Genomic DNA, 20,207 nt, shown 5'->3' on the forward strand with positions numbered 1-20,207 from the left:
ACAAATAAAGAGTTTGGTTCCAAAATGCGATTAACGCAATAAAAAAAAAAAAACATTACCAGCAAAATCAGTATTGTATCAGGTCAGTATTAAAAAGTAACTTCTTAATTTTACGCAAAATCCGATATCCGCGTGTTATTCTGTAATCTTTTCTCCATTTTTTCCAAATGACGACTCCGTCTCTGCAGAATGCAATAAATCCGCTCAACCAATCACAGTGCACCATTTTACGCATTGTAAACAACAATGGCGGCGCGTTGAATACACATATAATCCTAGTTTTCCTCATCTACTTTGTACTTTGTGATCAACAAACAAATAAAAACAAAATAATACTTTTGATTGCATTGATAAACCTGTGGTGGTTTTCTGTGACGGGGAAGAAACGTAAGGCATCAAAATCGAATAATTTACGCGAGAGGCACTCGGGAGATGAAAAAATGCCGTCTGTTGCTTGTTCTCCCGACAGCATCAAGCTTCTATCATGCTAACACATTGACCCTAGGAGATCTTATGAAAAACTTTTTATTATTTTACTCAGTCAACGAAAATCGAGCAGGACCAAAACATTTTACAACTGATCACTGTCAAAAAAGTTCAGCGACGACGTCCCAAGGATGACAGCAGCAATGACAGTCGTAAGTGTTTTGATTAATGCCATTAATGTCTAATTTTTTTAATCAGTGTATACCACTAGTCAACTAAATGAATATAACATGGCAAAGATGAATGCACATTTATAAATTTATTCAATAGATTTTTAGCATTTTGGGAAATAAAACGTTTGTATAATAACTCTTTGAAAATCAAATTATGGATTAAAATTTTTTATGTTATTATAACCAAAAGATGCTATGTGAAAGTCTGTAACAGAAAATAGTGGTTTTCATCTTGTCACTTTGGTATAGAAAACACATTTTTACCGACATTAGTCAAAATGGATTTATTGCATTTTGGAACTCTTCAAATCCTCATGATGAAGCACAGTTACTCTTCACAAACCTGTCAGCGTGGACAAACAAAAGCAAAATATAGCACCTGTTTTAAATGTAAGCATGTATAAATCTCTCTGTAACAAAGTGAGCTCAGGGAATTGCCACAGTGAATGAGTCTGTGGGTCTCTGTGTGTTGTGTTGTCTGAAGGTTGAAGGCCCAGGGCTAAAGGTTCGACCAGTGGGAAATAGAGAGCCACTGACCCAACACTGTCAAATGATTGAGGTCTCAAAGCCAACAGTGCTTCACCCACACACAACAGGTTTAAACATTTAATCCGAATGAAAATGCCCCATGTAAACACCTAGGTAAGATCCAAAACGATTAAAAATGTAATTGGTTTGAGAGGGGTGGTTTATACCGTCTGTAATCTGTTCGAATGGCCATCTAAACACTTGTTCGAATGGAACCGAAATGGAAACCGGGATGCTTTGCGCATTTGAAATGGCGTAGAATTGGCATAATGATGTATAACGCAAAGAACAAAGACATTTTGCTAAATGAAGGTAAGCACAAAGTTGACGGTACCCATTAACATCCATAGTTATTGTTTTACCTACTATGAAAGTCAGTGGGAATTGTCAACTGTGTGCATACTATCATTTAGCAAAATATCTTCTTTTGCATTTAACAGAATAAAGAACTCATACAGGTTTAGATCAACATGAGGGAGTAAATTATGAATTTTCATTTTTGAGTGAAATATTCCTTTAAAAACGCCTATTTTCCGATTCACGTTTTTAAATTTCCTTTGGTGTGTAAGTGTGTATTAGTAGGCTATATGTTAACGATATGCAAAAGGTACAAACCCCAAAGTAAATGATGACGGGAGAACGTAAATCTCTTTTCTTGGACTACAACAGAGTAGAGTAGGCAACAGTTTACTTCTTGGGATTGGTGATGTAGACAAGACCGTCATTATCATAATTCCTCCCCCTTCAGACCCACAGCCTGTAAGTTAACTCCTGTTATCAACCGAATCTTTCAAACATGGTAAGGAGCGTCACATTTCCGGCTGACATCAGATGTATTCAGGCCAATCACAACATACAGATTAGCTGGCCAATCAGGGACACAGAGCTTTTCAAATCCGTGTGTTTCAGGAAGAGAGTGAAATTTGGAGCTACAAAAATGTACAGTATGTGAAAAATAAACTATGCAAACACATTGTATTATACCAAATACACAAAATAATGTTGTTTTTAAGCAATGAAATAGGTGCTCTTTAAGTATTAGACAGCAATAGACCGAAACATAACAAGCAAACATATTGACTCTATTTTGCATTCAGGCTCAGCCTGATTGCTAATATTAATGGGAAATTTAAAAAATTTATTAGGAACATGAAAGCATAACATTTTCAAAGTAGCCAAAAATGCAGCAGCATCTTTTTACAAGGACATATCTCTTCAGATGTTCTCTATCTGCCCTCTCTCCCAGCAGGCCGGATGAATAAAACAGTGATGTTATGCTGTAACACAGAGAATGGAAGAAAACCCTCGAGGGGCGACATGAAGCATGAAGAGGTTACATGACTTAAATCGACCTTCTTTACATCCAATTCATCACCAACCTTCCATCGCCCTCTTGAGGCCTGGAGCTCAACACGTGATATATATTACCACCAGAAACTGTGTTTACCGGAGGATAAAACCTTAGCAACAAGAGACTGCTTGCTTAATTTACATAATATTGACCAACTAAACACTCTCATTATTAATCACTGTATTACAAGTATCCACATTACAATAATAGCTTCTGAAAATGTGTATTAAAAGGGATAGATTTACTAACAGCTTGCGCCAGTGGAAACGCCTCTTTTGCAGTTAAATACTACTGTCGGGACTTACTAAAGACATGCAGTGAAAAATTAGCACTGAAAAGGCGTGTACTTTTTATTTAAGACACAAAATGAGTATTTAATTTAATCATACTGCATGATTAATTTGGACTTAATTTGGCCCATTTTCCTTTTTTTACTGTCACGGAAATGCATACAAGGAAATGCTACATTATATATTGTGGGTTTTTGGGGGCTGTTGGAAGGGGTTCTAGCAAACCAATCACAGCGCTTGCAGTCCTTGCTGAATCAACGCGTTGTTGTCCAGCTAAGCGCACAGCCTACAGCATATGATGTAGATCCTACCCAGAAGTATAAATCGCACTTAAGGCATGCGCTTGTCAATTTATAGTTTTTTATGTCAATATTTAATGTCCAAAAATAAAATTTATTAAATTATGTTGGTCATTATGTAAATTAAATTTTTGCGTCTCTGAAAAATGATTTATAAATCTTATAATACTAAAGACTCTTCAGAGATATGATGGATGTTATGAAAATATGAACGCAGAGTTATAAAAACCACACCACACGCATTCAGCGCGCACATCATCCGGCGGTTTGTTGTTGCTTGCGCTCACGCTGCGGTCAAAGTTCAAAATATTTTAACTTTTGCGCTGCGCTCTGTAGGGGTTGAACCAACTAGTCGACCTTAATGTAATGTCGTGACTCTTTAAGCCTGACATTGACTAGTCGCGATCACTATACTTTTTTGATTTATTGTTGCATTGTTAACATTAAGTTGTAACATAGGAGCTGTATAATTTTAGCATTGTTAAAGGGATACTTCACCGATTTAGCATTCAGCTTTGTATCTGTAGAAACCCGGCAGTATTACTGAATGACCATGTTTCCCTCCATCATTTCCCCCTGAGAGGAGAGATATCTGCATTTTGGTTCTGCAAAAAAGTCCTCCGATGATGCAAAAATCGTCATATTACATCATCGGAGGACTTTTTTGCAGAACCAAAATGCAGATATCTCTCCTCTCAGGGGGAAATGAGGGAGGAAAACATGGTCATTCAGTAATCCTGCCGGGTTTCTACAGATACAAAGCTGAATGCTAAATCGGTGAAGTATCCCTTTAAGCCGACATGCATCGATAAAACAATGCTCTAAAACAGGAGTTATTGTTGCATTGTTACGTTAAGTTGCAACATATGAGCTGTATAATTTTTTTTATTTAAGTTGCATCATAAGCTGTATAATCAGCATCTGTATTAATGTTCTGCTAATAAATTATGGCATGTTGCAAAGCAGTCCCATCTCGTGTTTTGTATGATTGACATCAACGACTAGTCAACGTCAACTCAACTTTGATGTCATAACAGTCGCCTTTAAATAATTTGAAGTCGTTCAACCACTAGCGCTCTGTGACGATAACCCGCGCGGCCAACAGAAATGGGTATCCACACAAGCGCCAAAATCAAAATGGACGAAAAGCTTATATTCAGAATTCCCGGAGCATTATAATAATAGTGTGCTAAAGACACATCGGAAGAAAAGCTGTGTCATGGAAACACTTAGCAATTCAAGTTGGCATGTCAGGTGTGTTTTAAGTTAAAGGTGCAATGTGTAATTTTTAGAAGGATCTCTTGATAGAAATGCAATATAATTTACAAAACTACATTATCATGGGTGTATAAAGACCTTTTTATAATAAATCGTTATGTTTTCATTACCTTAGAATGAGATGTTTTTATCTACATGCACGAGGGTCCCCTTATGTGGAAGTTGCCATTTTGTGCCACCACGTTTCTACAGAAGCCCTTAACGGACAAACATTTTTGTCTCGACGATGACATATTTTCTGGTGGCGGCTACTGTAGCTTCTCTATGCGTTTCGAAAGCGAGGGGTGAGCAGTGGGCTGAGCTGTTGGTTGCAATTCGTAATCTCACCACTAGATGCCGCTAAAATTTACACACTGCACCTTTAAGTAGCTTGTTGTAGGAAGTCAGCTTAAAGTTACGTGAAATGGAGACAGGCAACATCATTCAATACTCTGTATTCCTCATCCACCATTTAACCCAAATATAAACACTTTAGTAATTTATTGAAAACCCTGCCTAGTTTGTCCAGCAGCGCAAATTGCTTGGCTGCGCTGAACCTAGCGGCAAGCGCAGGGCCCAACACGTCCTATGTAATACCCGCATTACAGATTTTTTATAGAAAGATAAAAAATACGGGAGAAATATGGAAAATTATTTAAACAAGATGATGGTGGGTAGCATGGTAAAATACGGGATTCCTGGGAAAAACGGGAGGGTTGACGGCTATGCCATAAATCACCCACAGAAATTTCCACTCCCATCGGCATCTTTTTCTAAATTGTGCTCTCACGCCAATTTGCTTAGTAAATCTGGTCCTTAGTGTATTTTTATTTTGGGTAAACAATTCGTGTCATTTACTCGCTCCAATCTGGTTTCAACTTGTGTGCAAATCAGAAAATCTGAGGTGTTTTCCATACAATAAAATTAAATAAAATAAATTACAATGGCAGACTCCAAAAAAGACGAAAAAGCTTGACATAATAAATTCTCTTTCATTGTATGGAAATGAGCAGTTTGGACATTTTGCTTAAAATGTTTCGTGGAGGTAATTGACATTTGTCTAACTTTGCCCAGGGCACCAAAAGACAATTTGGTTCGTATAAGATAAACTTCAGCAGATTGTGTCCTGAATATTTCCTATACAAAAGTCATTGTCAACTTTACACACCGACTGAAACGATACATGAGCCTCGAGGGGTGAGATCCAGCATGACAAGGTTACTCGACTTAAAATCGACCTTCTTTAACTTCACTTAATCACGGCTGTCCATCGCCCCCTGGAGGCTGGAGGACAGCATTCAAACTCAGATGACTAAAGATTACTCCTCAGGGGAAGAAGAACACCGGGCAAGATCTGAATCCAGGTCTGAAATTTCATAAAGACACAGCATCTAGTAACAAGGTAAGAGAGCAGAGTAGAGAGAGATAGAGAGAGTGTTAAAAGCGTGAGGCACTGGGTTATTTTTAATCTCTGAAATGACAGAGAGGGCGACAGGCAACCCATCATGAGCTCAGTCACCTCCCACTCGCTCTCCCCACACGACACATTCATTCCTGTAGGGTGACAGGTGGCTACACTGCTCGTTTCATCGTTCTTACACGCTCAAACCTGCTCATCTATCTCTTGCATCTCTTTGGGTTTATTGTCCAGACTCTATTGTGTCTCTCTCTCTCTCTCTCTCTCTCTCTCTCTCTCTCTCTCTCTCTCTCTCTCTCTTTCTCTCTCTCTCTCTCTCTCTCTCTCTCTCTCTCTCTCTCTCTCTCCAAATGACTGCACATGTTTGTGATAACCTCTGAACATAACACATGGCCCAGTCTGTCCTCTAAAACATTAAGCTTGGCAAACAACATGTTTTTAAGGAAACACAATTACATTTATGTGCTGCTTTACACTAACAGAGTAAACAAACATTATTAATTATAAAGAGATTTTAATACATCCTAAAGCCCTGCATTAATAACATGCAACTACGACATGGTTTGTGAATATAACAGAGATGGACAATTTAAGTTTACATTTAGTTCATTCTTCTCTCACTTGCTAGAAAGCATGCATTTGTGCTGTTTAAATTTTATGCAAATGTCAACTCCAAAGCTACAAAAACATCATTTACTTTCACTGTACATTACATTACATTTAAGCATTTGGCAGAGGATTTATTCAAAGTGACTTATGGTGCATTGAAGAGATACATCTTTAACAGTAGGCTACATATGTAAGCGTGTTCTCTTAAACCAAACCTATGGCATTTTCCACTGCTGGCGCAATGCTTCACGAAGTGAGCTACAGGACCACTGTTCTTTAAACTGGTGGTCAACCAGTAATTTCACTTTAATGCCAATGAAAAGGTTATTAGTCAGTCATTTAAATGCCTTAAATGTCACTTTTATCATTCTATTGTCTTTAGCTGCAAAACCTTCTAAGTGCATGCAAGCTTTTGTGGCAAAAACTTCAACTTCTAAAAAAAATCCACTTTTTGGACAAGACATAGTAAACAATTGCAAAATCATTAAATATGCATCTAGAACCATTGCAAATGATGAAACTCAAAAACACTGAACCAAATATTAGGGGGCACAGTTTGAATGTGATCCACGGTCGTTTTGCACTTTGAATTTCACCTTCTTAGAGGACAAGTGCACAAAGTCAACGTTGCGTTAAGTGGATTCTGTCAACAAATCAACGTGGCATTTAGTGATTTTTGACAACAATGTAGTTTTTCTAAAAGGCACGAGGCCGGGATTTAGCAGATTTGAAGCAATCTGAATGTCTTTGTAAAAGGAACAACTAATTTAAGGAACAGAAATAACAATCAGCCGAAATGTTAAATATAAGCCGATAAAACGGCCATTGCAATATATTGGTCTATCACTACTCTCAACTTCATACAGCACATGCACAGATCTTCCACAGTCCATTCACTATATCCACTGTCTATCTGAAGTATATTACACAAAAAATACAATACATTAACTCTTCCCCCTCATTGACGAGTTATCTCGTCAATTAAGAGAAAACATTTGCATAAAAGTTTTTGATGAATTTTTATGTTAATCTGCAATCTGCGATTATCCACTAGATGACTTACCCAATTTATAAAAAAACTGAAGCAAAAACAATATTTACTCATGTTAAACTCTGTATATGTTTTAATAATCATTCTGAATCTGATCTGTAACAAAATTCCTTAACAAAAATGCAATTATTTTTACGGAGCCCCTAGGGGACATGGAGCAAAAACGAAACTATCGAAATAGTCATTTAGACAAAAAGTCATTTGCACGTCCTCCGCTAGCAACACACAAATAGCTAAAAGCGCAAGCGCCTAAACGAGCATTATATTAATGACGTTGAGTTTATTGTTTTTATTTATATTCACAAAACTTATCAACAAAACATCGATTAAAATTAAGAGACAAATTATCTGAAACGAAATTCATTTTAAAGTAGCAAACAAAACTTACATTAAACTGGAAAATAATGTCTGACCCATTACAATTCTCCCTTCATATTGGCTTTTACAACGCCTATATTGCGTTTAAAATTACAGTCTATCTTTCGTGAGCTAACTAAATTTAAACAAAACATAAACACTTATACTGTTCTAGCTCCCCCTACAACATATTAATATGATTAATAGGTTAATTTTGATTTTATAACTAAACAGAAAGGTCTTTATGATTTAAAAAGAAAGCATTCTAAACAGTAGCGAACTTGAAGCAAAAAGAAATTTCAGCAAATGCAAACTTCAATCAAACATATAGTAAGAAGTGAAGTATTGCTTTAGCCTACCAGAAATGCTTATTGCATTAATTTTTAAAAGTGTGCGAGGTCCGTGCACGTCCTCCGCTAGCAACACACAAATAGCTAAAAGCCAAGCGCCTAAACCAGCATTATATTAATGACGTTGAGTTTAATGTTTTATTAATTTATATTCACAAAACTTATCAAAAAAACATCGATTAAAATTAAGAGACCAATTATCTGAAACGAAATTCATTTTAAAGTAGCAAACAAAACTTACATTAAACTGGAAAATAATGTCTGACCCATTACAATTCTCCCTTCATATTGGCCTTTGCAACGCCTATATGGCGTATAAAATTACAGTCTATCTTTCGTAAGCTAACTAAATTTAAACAAAACATAAACACATTAAACCCAACAATACTCAAACATTAATATAAAACAGACATTATCTATAAGGATACATGTTAAAACAATCCGATATAGCGTTTATAATAGCTGGTTGGTAGATGTTTACTATTTTTAGCAAAACCTCCGTTGCAAACCAACATTTACATCAATAAAATAATTTTTACTTTGAAAATGATGCGCTGTCACGTTAATATCAGCTGTTCGTTTACATAAGACTCCGTCTACGTTCATTTACACTCAGAGCAACGTCTGAGTTCTCAAACTAAAACAGGGTCTTCAGCGTTTGCGAACGAATCCGTTTATGAGGGTCGAAAACGGTGATGTAGTGTAGATGAAAGGCGTAAACGTAGCAAAAGTAATGCGTTTTAAAGAATAAACGCATTAATGTAAACATAGCCTTAGGGGCTCAGTATATTAGCTTTTTGCTAAAAAAAAGTATTAAAAAAAAAAACAATTTTTAAGAGAGAGAGAAAGCAGAGAAAAAATATAAATAGAATGAAATGTTTTTTCCCGATTTGTTTGTTTGTTTGTTTTGTTTTTATTGTGTGTGTTGCTAGCGGAGGACGTGCACGGACCTCGCACACTTTTAAAAATTAATGCAATAAGCATTTCTGGTAGGCTAAAGCAATACTTCACTTCTTACTATATGTTTGATTGAAGTTTGCATTTGCTGAAATTTATTTTTGCTTCAAGTTCGCTACTGTTTAGAATGCTTTCTTTTTAAATCATAAAGACCTTTCTGTTTAGTTATAAAATCAAAATTAACCGTTTATGAGGGTCGAAAACGGTGATGTAGTGTAGATGAAAGGCGTAAACGTAGCAAAAGTAACGCGTTTTAAAGCATAAACGCATTAATGTAAACATAGCCTTAGGGGCTCGGTATATTAGCTTTTTGCTAAAAAAAAGTATTTAAAAAAAAAAAAAATTTAAGAGAGAGAGAAAGCAGAGAAAAAATATAAATAGAATGAAATGTTTTTTCCCGATTTGTTTGTTTGTTTGTTTGTTTTTATTGTTTGTTTGAAAGCAGAGGGTCTGTTCTTCATTTGATATATTTGTATGTTTATATATTTTTAAAAGAAAAATTTCCTGGAAGGCATTTTGTGAAACTTTTGTAAAAATCACAAAAAAATGCTGGCAGGCAACTTTTCAAAAATGGCTGGCGGGGAATGAGTTAAAAGCTGGCATCTTCCAGCACGTCCTAGTTTGCCAGGAAGCAAATCTATAAATAAAAAGAAAAGGCTACAAATCTGCCCTTCAAGAAGAACAACTGAACCTGACAATGTTTGGGCTAATGCCATCAAACCTCTGTTTTATTTAATGCACTTAACAAGAACACTAGACATCCACAAATAAAACTGAAATATTCCTACGAAATATACAAGTTGACAAAAAACAACAAAAATTGACAGAGACTTTAGTGTAGAGGAATATAAACACAATGGACAGTGAACTGAATGGTTTCAATCTTTCAGAAACACATCACATCTCCTCTAAAACCGCTTTGCTTCATTTCATCAATAAAGCTATAAATCTCCTCAGACTCCAGAAGTTTCCATCATTTCATTGCTCAGTTTCACACTAAGAGCAAATAGCGCTTGATGTTTCAGTCAGACGCGACATTTAAATCCCTCCTGTGATGTCTGGGCACTGATTGGTGGACGCATTTGACTCCCTTCCACACAGAAAGGGTTTTGAGAGAATCTGTTGCAGATGGAGTCTAGAGGATTCTGGGAAAAGGTTGAATGTTGTTGGTAACGTACAGTATGTGCTGTACAGGGTGTTTATTTGAAGGATGTAAGAGGAAAGAAGAGCCTTTGGGAGACTGTACAGGCTTGTTCTTCTAGGTTTCTTATTGCTCAGTGAGCTTGAGATTTTACCCATGGGCTGCACAGGTTTTAAACAGTAAAACACTAAACTGGATGCTTCATGTGAGCATTTGGCTTTGCAAAAGGTATTATGAGTGTATTATTATAAGTTTAACATTGCAATGTTTCTACATTTTATTGTAGGGTGGTTGCTTTGTGGTTTTAGTCTCTATAATGTAATATTATCCAATCTCCTAAACAAAAGACATTTTATCTCTTGGTCACTTTGTACGTTCGCAACTAACTTGTTCCCGCAAACACTTTATTCATGCAGACAGACTTCAGCACACACATGTATAGACACAAAGGGGAAGTTGTTTGTCTGCTAACAGCATAAAGAGATTTCCTACAGTCTGTCTTAAGTGACCATTAAAGATTTTCACAACAACAACATCATCTGACCTCCATGTCCGCTCCCCAGCAGTTGGCAGAATAATGGAAATAATGAGTCAATGAAATCAAGCGAGAGACAGACATACTTCAGCACATCTGAAAATTTTCAGACAGATCAATGTGCTTTTAGCAGAACACAGCACTGTGCTTTTTATAACCATAATGCTTTCAGACAGGCATTTGGAACAACATCTACACAAGGTATTCATTCACACATTTATCCTTTCAATACAGTACATTTTTAACAAATTCACTTTTCTATAAAATCAAATTAATGGTACAATTTTGAGTCCCATAAACAGCAATGTTTGAGTTTCCACCATCCTTCTGACCCTAATGGAGTGTACACACCAAACGCGAAGCGTGTATTCGCATTGCGTTCCTCAATCAATATTACATGCTGGATATGAAGTTCGGTCATACAAATTTTTAGCTTGAGTTGAATTTTTTCAACTTGCGCGGAAGACGTGTTTGAGGCAAATAATGCGTTTTGCGTCAATCCCGCCACCAATTTTGCGTCATTTGCATTTTTGTATGTAATCTATTTGCGGAAATCGTTGAATTCACTTTTGGTGTATATGCCCCATTTTGCTGCGTACACACCAGCGTTCTTCGCTCTACATTATAGTATGTGCAGGATTTAACTTGTGTCATGTTAACTTTTCGCTTTAGTTGAATAATGTTTTAGTCAAATAGCGCGTGTTTTCGCGGCAATCACGCTGCCCAATTCACGTCACTTGCATCAAACTTCTTTCGTAAGTTGAACACAAAAAAATAATATTGTTAATTGTTTAAATGCAGTTAAATTATCTTTAGAAATGTGGCGAAGCTCCGAAAAACACATACCATACATCCAACATTAAATTAATCCAAATCAGGGGATTTCAAACTGTGGGTTGGGACCAACTAGTGGGTCGCACAGAGGGATCAGGTGGGTCGCTTGGTTGTTGTAGTAAATGAAACAAAAAGTTTTGTCCTCTTAATAACTATAAATGACAATGGTTTTTATATTAGGTATTTTTGGATTGCAATTTAGTTACATACTTACATACAATGAAAATGAAAATATAAACTACTTTTTTCCCAAAGAGAACATTTCTTTTTGAATTTCTAGATTTTTTGTAGGTATTTCTATAAAAAATATTTTGGTGGGTGCTTTGATGGATTATACCCGTCTTAACTGTGGGTTCACACCAGCCGCGTTTGAGGCATCAAATTCGCATCTACCGCATCTACTTTGCCGCTTGAACATTTTGAGTTTACTCGCTTCATTCGCATGTGAAAGCCACGTGTGAAATTCTAGTCATCGAGACAGTCACACGGAAATTTGCGTCATGGGAGGGGCTTCTGCGACTCTGCTCGCTTTCTGTAATCACGTCACTACTAGAGCAAGCTCCTGATTGGTTAACGCGGCGCGTTTTTTCGCCAAAGATCAAATTTTTAAACTCGAGCTTGCGCGAACTAGACGGCCTCATCCGCGCCGCCAGACCTCCAGAAATGCGTCAACGCGTCTTTACATTGACTGAACATTGAAATCACTTGCGCTTGACGCCTCTACCGCAGCTGGTCTGAACGCAGCATAAGCGCGATTCACATTTTGCGTCTTTTTCGTACGCAAATATACTGAATGTAGCTGTGTATCAGGCACGCTCAAACAGAGAGCGACGCAGTCGCGACGTGCATGAGACTCGCACATGCAACAGGCTCTTTTTTCAGATGCGGCGACGCTGCAGCCAGTTGAAAATACTTCAGCTTTTCAGAATGCCGCATAGAAAGTGCACTGGAAAGAACGAGGGGAAACAGCGCGGTTGTGTTTTCTGTGAGGTTTTAGACGCAAAATGTGAATCGTCTGTAAGTGGTTCACAGAATGAAAAGTTTGGGAACCCTTGGTCCAAATGACTCCATTAGGTTAATACAGTATATGTCTTCTGATGTGAAATAAAGTTAAACATGATATTTTACATACTTGGCCTCTAAATCTGTCAATGACCGCCTGTAGGAGTCCGTCCTCTTGACCTGGCACAGGTGTTCTGATGATAAAGTCAACATCATGACCGAAATCCTTTCCCCTATAGATTCAAACACACACAGACAGATGTACAGTAAGGACATGCATATAAAATGAGTGGATGTTTACTGCTATCTGACTGTCTCACTGTGAGAATCCAGTAAATCCCATGCGACTTACAATGAGTCTGTGAGTAATAGCATGGAGCCACACAGTTCATTTAATACTTTTGCCTTTTCTTATTACTTAAATAAGCTATTTGCCCCGCGTCATTAAACTCGACAGCGTTCATGCTGCCGTCAGGAGCTGTCAGGCCTGTTTTTATGACTTTCACGGCTGTGTCGAGGGATTATGAAAATGAGTCACTCTGAGAAACTTTGACACTTCATACTACAGACACCAACAGGCAGGTGCATTCTGGGAGCAAGGGTGTATTATTAGAGAATAATAGGGATAGTTTTAAAACAACTCTTACTCCAAAAAAAGACAAATTTTGTAAAAAGACAAACAGACCACTTAATACACATTGACTCCTGTAGTGAGGAAAGTTTTCACAAGCTCAGTTTAATTAACTGAATTAAGTGAATGAATGAATTTATCTGAACTGAACCGAATCGAATGAAACCAACTGTTTATTGATTTGAGAAGTACAACCTTTAAAATCTGTAGAAATAAAATAAATCCTCAACCACCCAGATGTACTTAAAGGGGTGGTTTTCCGGACAGTGTTTAGGCTAATTCAGGACTAGGCCTTATTTATATTAGGTCCTTTAAGAAGATTTTACAAACATACCTTACAAATAACATTACAGGTGTGCATCTTGAAACAAAACAATGTTACCGATATATGTAAGGGTTAGCCAGGACAAGGTGTTTTTAAATGAAAGCAGCTCAAACTTGCATTTTATTCTGGGACTATGCTAAGCCCTGTCTGGGAAACCGCCCCAAAATGTATTACAGGCTATTTCATGGCTTTTCGTCAAAAGTAAATACTTAAGCAATTTTGAAACACAACTCATGACAAAACAAAGACATAAAGTGAAGAAAAATATAAAGATAAAATTAATATAAATTTTTAAAATACATAACGTAAATATAATTACAAAAATTATTATTTTAAGACTTTAAACTATATCCAAGAAGCAATTGCCGTCATTTCACTGTTTAGGTTAAAGGGACATTACACTTTGTTTGAAAATATGCTCATTTTTCAGCTCCCCTAGAGTTAAACATTTGATTCTTACCATTTTGGAATCTATTCAACTGATCTGAATGATGCTAGCACTTTTAGCATAGCTTAGCACAATCCATTGAATCTGATTGGACCATTGGCATCGCGCTCAAAAAAATAACCAAAGCATTTCGATATTTTTTCCTATTTTAAACTTGACTCTTCTGTAGTTACAACATGTACTAAGACTGATGGAAAATTAAAAGTTGTTATTTTCTAGGCCAATATGGCTAGGAACTATACTCTCATTCTGGTGTAATAATCAAGAACTTTGCTGATGAAAAATGGCTGCAGCAGGCGTAGTGATATTATGCACTGCCTGAAAATAGTCCCCTGCTATTAAAAGTAACCAAAGGGACTATTTTCGGGCAGTGCGTAATATCATTGCGCCTCCAGCAACCATTTTACATCGGCAAAGTCACTGATTATTATGCCAGTCTGAGAGTATAGTTCCTAGCCATATCTGCCTAGAAAATCGTAGCTTTTAATTTTCCATCGGTCATAGTACACTATGTAACTGCAGAAGGGTCAAGTTTTAAATAGGAAAAATATTGAAACTCTTTGGTTATCTTTTTACGCGATGCTAATGGTCTAATCAGATTCAATGGATTGTGCTAAGCTATGCTAAAAGTGCTAGCGCCAGACCCAGAGATCAGCTGAATGGATTACAAAACGGTAAGAATCAAATGTTTAACTCTAGGGGAGCTGAAAAATGAGCATATTTTCAAAAAAGTGGAATGTCCCTTTAACTATAGATTCAATTTTGTCCGGCTAACCCATATCTAGCCAAAATTTAGTTACATTTTTGCCAAATTAACTTGTGAGATGTATGATATATAATCTAAGCAAATTCAGCATTTATTTACAAGCTGTTTGGTGTTATTTATTTATTTAATTTAGATTTGGGCTACTGTTAGCTATCTACAAAATTTGCACTGACACCTCAATTTTTGTCTTAGATGTCTGGGCTGTGTTTGGACGGCTATTAGAGGTCTTTTATTAGACGTTATGTTTAAACCCAACACAGGCAGACAAAATAATTTACTCTATACATCAGGCCAGGACCTCAGATTCATAATCTCTCATAGATACACAGCAGCCTCAGTATATGTAGAGAGATCCTTTAAGGTATATTACATATGACACATTTACTCCCTGAAGAGATAAATGGATCAGGTGGCACATTCACAGCAGCTGCAGCTCGAAACACTAAACTCTGAAAAACACACTTGAGAAACACGAATAAATTTATTGCCAAAGAAGTGTACAAATGTGAATTCCTCTGCAAAAGAGAAAACACAAGCGTAGGCACGGACAAGAGGCTCTCAAAACAACCAGCCAAGCAAACACAACTTCATATAACCAGACGACGCCAGCTTTGGACTACACAATTATTTATAATTTTCTGAATTTATGTGTATTCTGCAATGTGTCCTTTTTAAGCTGTTTTGCAATAGTGAAAACTGTGAAATACGGATTAATGTGAATAGAATTGAACATCAGAAAGCCATCATACAGAAACTGAAATCAATGATATCAGGTTAATTGATATATATGCATTATATCCTCATAATGCAAAAGATTAAAACTTTTATTCTTTGGCCACGCTGCCCGTCCTTCACATCTGACAGAATGACAGACTCCAGTCATTTATGATCAGACTCTTAAGGCCTGTTAACTAAGTGTATGTGTTCATTCACAGCCCAAAAACTGGCACAGTCTTCAGGACAGAATATAAGAAACAGAGCTGAGGGAACGTTTTACAGGATCACACAGGCAGTTTGTCATTGGGTTTTGATCTAGACTTTCACAAGTCGGGCCTCAGAGAACGCAGATAAATCTTCTTTAAACCCGCCTGTGTGTTGGACCGTACGCCGTGTTATTTCAGCCACCATGCACCTGCTTTGATGGAGATCTGTAAAAGGAACAGACGCAAAGCCGAGACATCCCAGGGAAAGATAAGGAGGAACAAACAAATCTGGGATCTTACAGAGCCAGACGCTACGTTTGATCTTACCTGATGCCGCCTTAAATTCCTCTTGGGAAGTTCCTACTTACGAGCTTTGAAGAAGTAATTTGGATGTGATGTGAGTTAAACTGATTTCCATCAGAATAAAATTGATTCCTGACTAAATCTCTTTTCTCTTTGTCTCTTTTTACTATGAGACTACTAGGTTTTTAGTGCTTGTGTAACTAAATTAAGAACAGAAGATGAGCATTGAGCGTGTAATTGGTGCCAGAGAGAATGATATTAAAATGAACTTTGGTCACACAGCCCTGTTTTCTCATAAACTTGCTAAATTAGTATTTTTCTGGCTTTATCATGGCTTTTCATCAGTATTAGAGATGTTAAAACATAACTATATCATTAACATTCACAATTACAATTACAATTTATGTTAGATTTGGGAAAATCTGCACAATAATTTTAAAGTGTGTTAAAATCTAAATGATATATTTTATTCAAGGTTTAAAATACAAATCCTTGTAGTCTCTGAATACATCAAACCAAATGAGTACTAACAGATAACATGCATGTCAAGACCAACAAAATAATATTTTGTATATAAAAATGCATATATCTATTTTTTCGCTATCTTGGCCGCGCGTCACCACGCATCAGCAGTTATGCTAATTTGAAAACCACGCCAACCGAGGGGGAAAACGATCCAACCGTCTCCATTGACTTTGTATTGCGAGAGGCCGCCTCCTTGTCATTTCTGGCTTATAACAAAAAACAGAATAATGCATAAAAGCTGCTGTGTGACAAGATGTACAGCTAACAAGCCAAAAAAACCCAGAATTAAGTTTTTATAAGCTGTCGAGCCGTAAAACCCAGCCTTTAGGGAAAAAAAGTGGATCCTGACTACGTTTCCCTCTAGTGGGCGCAGTTTACTAATAGTATTACTAAGAAAAGTTGCCCGTTTTCACTTCTATGTCTTTAAACGCTCGTTTTTTGGGGTCGACAGCTTATAAAAACGTATTGCTGTGTTTTTTTGGCTTGTTAGCTGTACACCCTGTCACACAGCAGCTTTTAGGCATTTTTCTGTTTTTGTTATAAGCCAGAAATGACAAGGAGGAAGCCTCTCGCAATACAAAGTCAATGGAGACAGATGGATTGTTTTCCTCTCCGGTGGGCGTGGTTTTCAGATTATGACGCTGTGTGCTCTGTCTCTATTGCAGTTGAAATCACTTCCGTATTGGCTTCGTCAGACAGATCGGAAGGTTGTCCCTAGGTTAAGACATTCTCATGATAGATTTAGCAAAGGTAATTTAATCATTTTTACAATACAATCAGGGTTTGAAATTAACAGCTGGTAAAAAACAGCTGTGGCAGGTAACGTTGTCAAATCACTAGCCACTTTGGCGGGTTACTTTTTTATAAATTATGTTCGATTGTTAATTTCTTTGTAAAGATGTAAGCCAAATCTGCACAGTTTTAGCGCAAATGCCAGCCTTTTTTTTCAGATGAGCGCCAGCTTTCTTCAGCCGAGCCCTTTGGTAGCGGTGATACTTGAGCTGTGAGCCGGTTGGTTGTTGTGATACTTGTCCCACCCCTCCTCCCCTGTGATTGGACGGCTGTGTGAGAACTGACATTGAAGAGCGGAGCTTTTCATCCAAAGTTGAATCTCTTTCAAATCTCCCGAGCTCGCCAAAAAAAAAACGCTAGCTGCTGGCTTATTTGTAAAACGAGCTTCCATTGGAAACAATAGAAAACATGCACCGGCCACGGGCGTAAAAGCTTTGGGGTTCACGCCCCCTTAGCTAATGTTACTGTGTAAAATGTGTACTATATAATGTATGCATTATCTTAATTACAGATCGGCTGCCAAACCTCCCATCAAATAGCGGTAATCCATGGTCGCCATCTTCCCGTGTCTTTAGGAAACCAAAACATTTGTTATTTTTGATGAGATATTTGTTTCAGAGTTTAGTTTAGCAACTAGTCAGACCATTAAACAAACAGAGACCGGAAGTAAAGTTCCACTCAGACGCATAATCACGTCAACACACATGTGTCTGTTAAAACCGTATGTATGCATTTATGGTGAAACTGCTGCATTTTCACATCAATCCATGTTCATTTTGAAGACTAAACATGCACTATCACTTTAATTCAACATGTGCAGTTAGCGTGCAAGTACAGCAAAATAGACTTTAAAGGAACACGCCCACATTTTGGGAATGTGGCTTGTTCACTGTGTCCCCCAGAGTTGGATGGGTCCATATATGCCTTTCTCGTCTCCGTGCGTGCTGTGACTCTGTCTGACGCAGCACCTGCTAGCTTAGCTTAGCACAAAGAATGGAAGTGAATGGCTCCAGCTAGCATACTGCTCCCAAGTGACAAAATAACAAATATTTTTCTATTTATGTGTTGTGATTAGTATAGTCACACCATGTACAAATAACAAGGTCATATGAGACACAGCAATCTTTTAACAGTATACATACTGCGAGCAAATCACTCCGCCCAAGTAGCAGTGCTTCGTCTTCAGAGAATATAGTTCCCAGTATGTATACTGTTACAGTGAATAAGCTAAATTCCCAAAATGTGGGCGTGTTCCTTTAAAGGTGCAGAAACAATCGCAGCACTGCTGTACCGCACCATATTTGCAACGGACCGGATGGACCGCATACGCATGCTGTGTGAAAGCTGTAACCTCTTCACATGGGTACGTAAAAAATTATTTACCGCATACACAGTGCACATATGTGAAAAAGGCATAAAGATGAAAGCTATAATCTTGTTCTTTTTTTGACTAGTAGAAGTTCTGAATGGCTGGTAACTTAAACATTTTGTAGCCAAATTGGCTGGTGAGTGAAAAACTTTAAATAAAACCTAACAAGAGCATTCGTCTTATAAATGGATATGACTGTGTCTTCCCATCACAGAAGATCATGGGAAACGTCTGTTGCCTCATAAACCTCGAGCTCAATAAACCCTATATCAACAAAGCTTTATTACTTTATCAGCAGTACAAAAATCCTAATTGTCAACAATAACAATGTTTTATGATCAAACCTCAGCGAGCGTCTGCTGTGACAGACACACCTCTAGCCTCTGAGCTACAAGAAAATCCAGATTCCCACCGGTAATTACACCAGGGTGACGGCATCCGTGAGCATTCATCTCTTAAATCCGATCATTCCGACATGACTCGCAGGCAGCGTGAGTCGTCCTACAGCTCATAGCAACAGAGAGAGAAGCAAGAGAGTACACGGCGTCCCGGGGTCATTGGAGAAAGCTTATTGAGTGGGTGAGCAATGTGACAATGTTCATTTAGAACTCAACAAGGCTTGCTAATGTGCTAAAGTTCACTGCTAGTGTGCATGTGGGAGTGCCGCATTAGCACTCATTACTATCCTAAAAGCTTACTGTGATAAGAGATATATATACATATCGAGATATACACATACAGTATATACAAACGGGGTGCAAAAGATTGCTGTGAGGGTTAGGGAATAGAAAATATCATTAGCATACTATAAAACAATTAAGAAGGTCATTAAAAGTTCTTGTTATGATACTGTATGTACATGTGTGCGCATGTTCTCATGTGTTTAGAACAGAACTCATTAAAAAAGGATGACATAAGCCTCTTTCACACAGTAATTTCGGTAATTTACCATAGATTTACCAGAATGAATTTACCAGTAAATACAAAAATGTGCTGTTCACACAAGCATTGACGTATTGTCTTTTTACCAGTAAGAATCATTCACACAACAGTACCAACATACCAGTTAACTCGGTGGGAAAGCGGAAGTTACCTCTAAACTGCCGCACGGCGATCTCAGTGTTGTATTTGTAAACAACGGCAGGTTATGATTTCATATCCCCAGTCCAAATTTTGTTGGTTTTTTACTTCTGTGGCAAACGCTGACAGTTTATATTTACATATTAAGCTTTACAGAGGTTGTGCTAAAGACATGGGCAATTCTGCAAATAAATGCTAAGCTGTTTTAAACAACTTTGAAATGAAGAAACAGTGTGTAAACAGTTTGGAGGTAGGGATGGGGAGCGATAATTTGCATGTCATTGCGCATTTCGTCTGTGAAGCCGGTTCCGTGATTAGTAGTGAATTCCCATCAGCTGCTTTCAAATGGAGTGGCATTTACTACACAAAGCCGTAGTTCACTTACAATCGGGGCAATTTCATATTAAT

The 20,207-nt window shown here is 37.4% G+C and overlaps 1 protein-coding gene across 1 annotated transcript in view; it reads right to left on the reverse strand.

The window, feature by feature from the left end:
- The window catches only part of dntt (deoxynucleotidyltransferase, terminal), a 186,249-nt gene that overhangs the window by 67,496 nt on the left and 98,546 nt on the right, over positions 1-20,207 (reverse strand). The window contains exon 9 of the mRNA XM_073873489.1: positions 12,775-12,870. Within this exon, the coding sequence (XP_073729590.1) occupies positions 12,775-12,870 (96 nt within the window). The remainder of the gene's footprint in view (positions 1-12,774; positions 12,871-20,207) is intronic.

The sequence above is a fragment of the Misgurnus anguillicaudatus genome, chromosome 11, assembly GCF_027580225.2.
Source record: "Misgurnus anguillicaudatus chromosome 11, ASM2758022v2, whole genome shotgun sequence".
NCBI classification, from domain to species: Eukaryota; Metazoa; Chordata; class Actinopteri; order Cypriniformes; family Cobitidae; genus Misgurnus; species Misgurnus anguillicaudatus.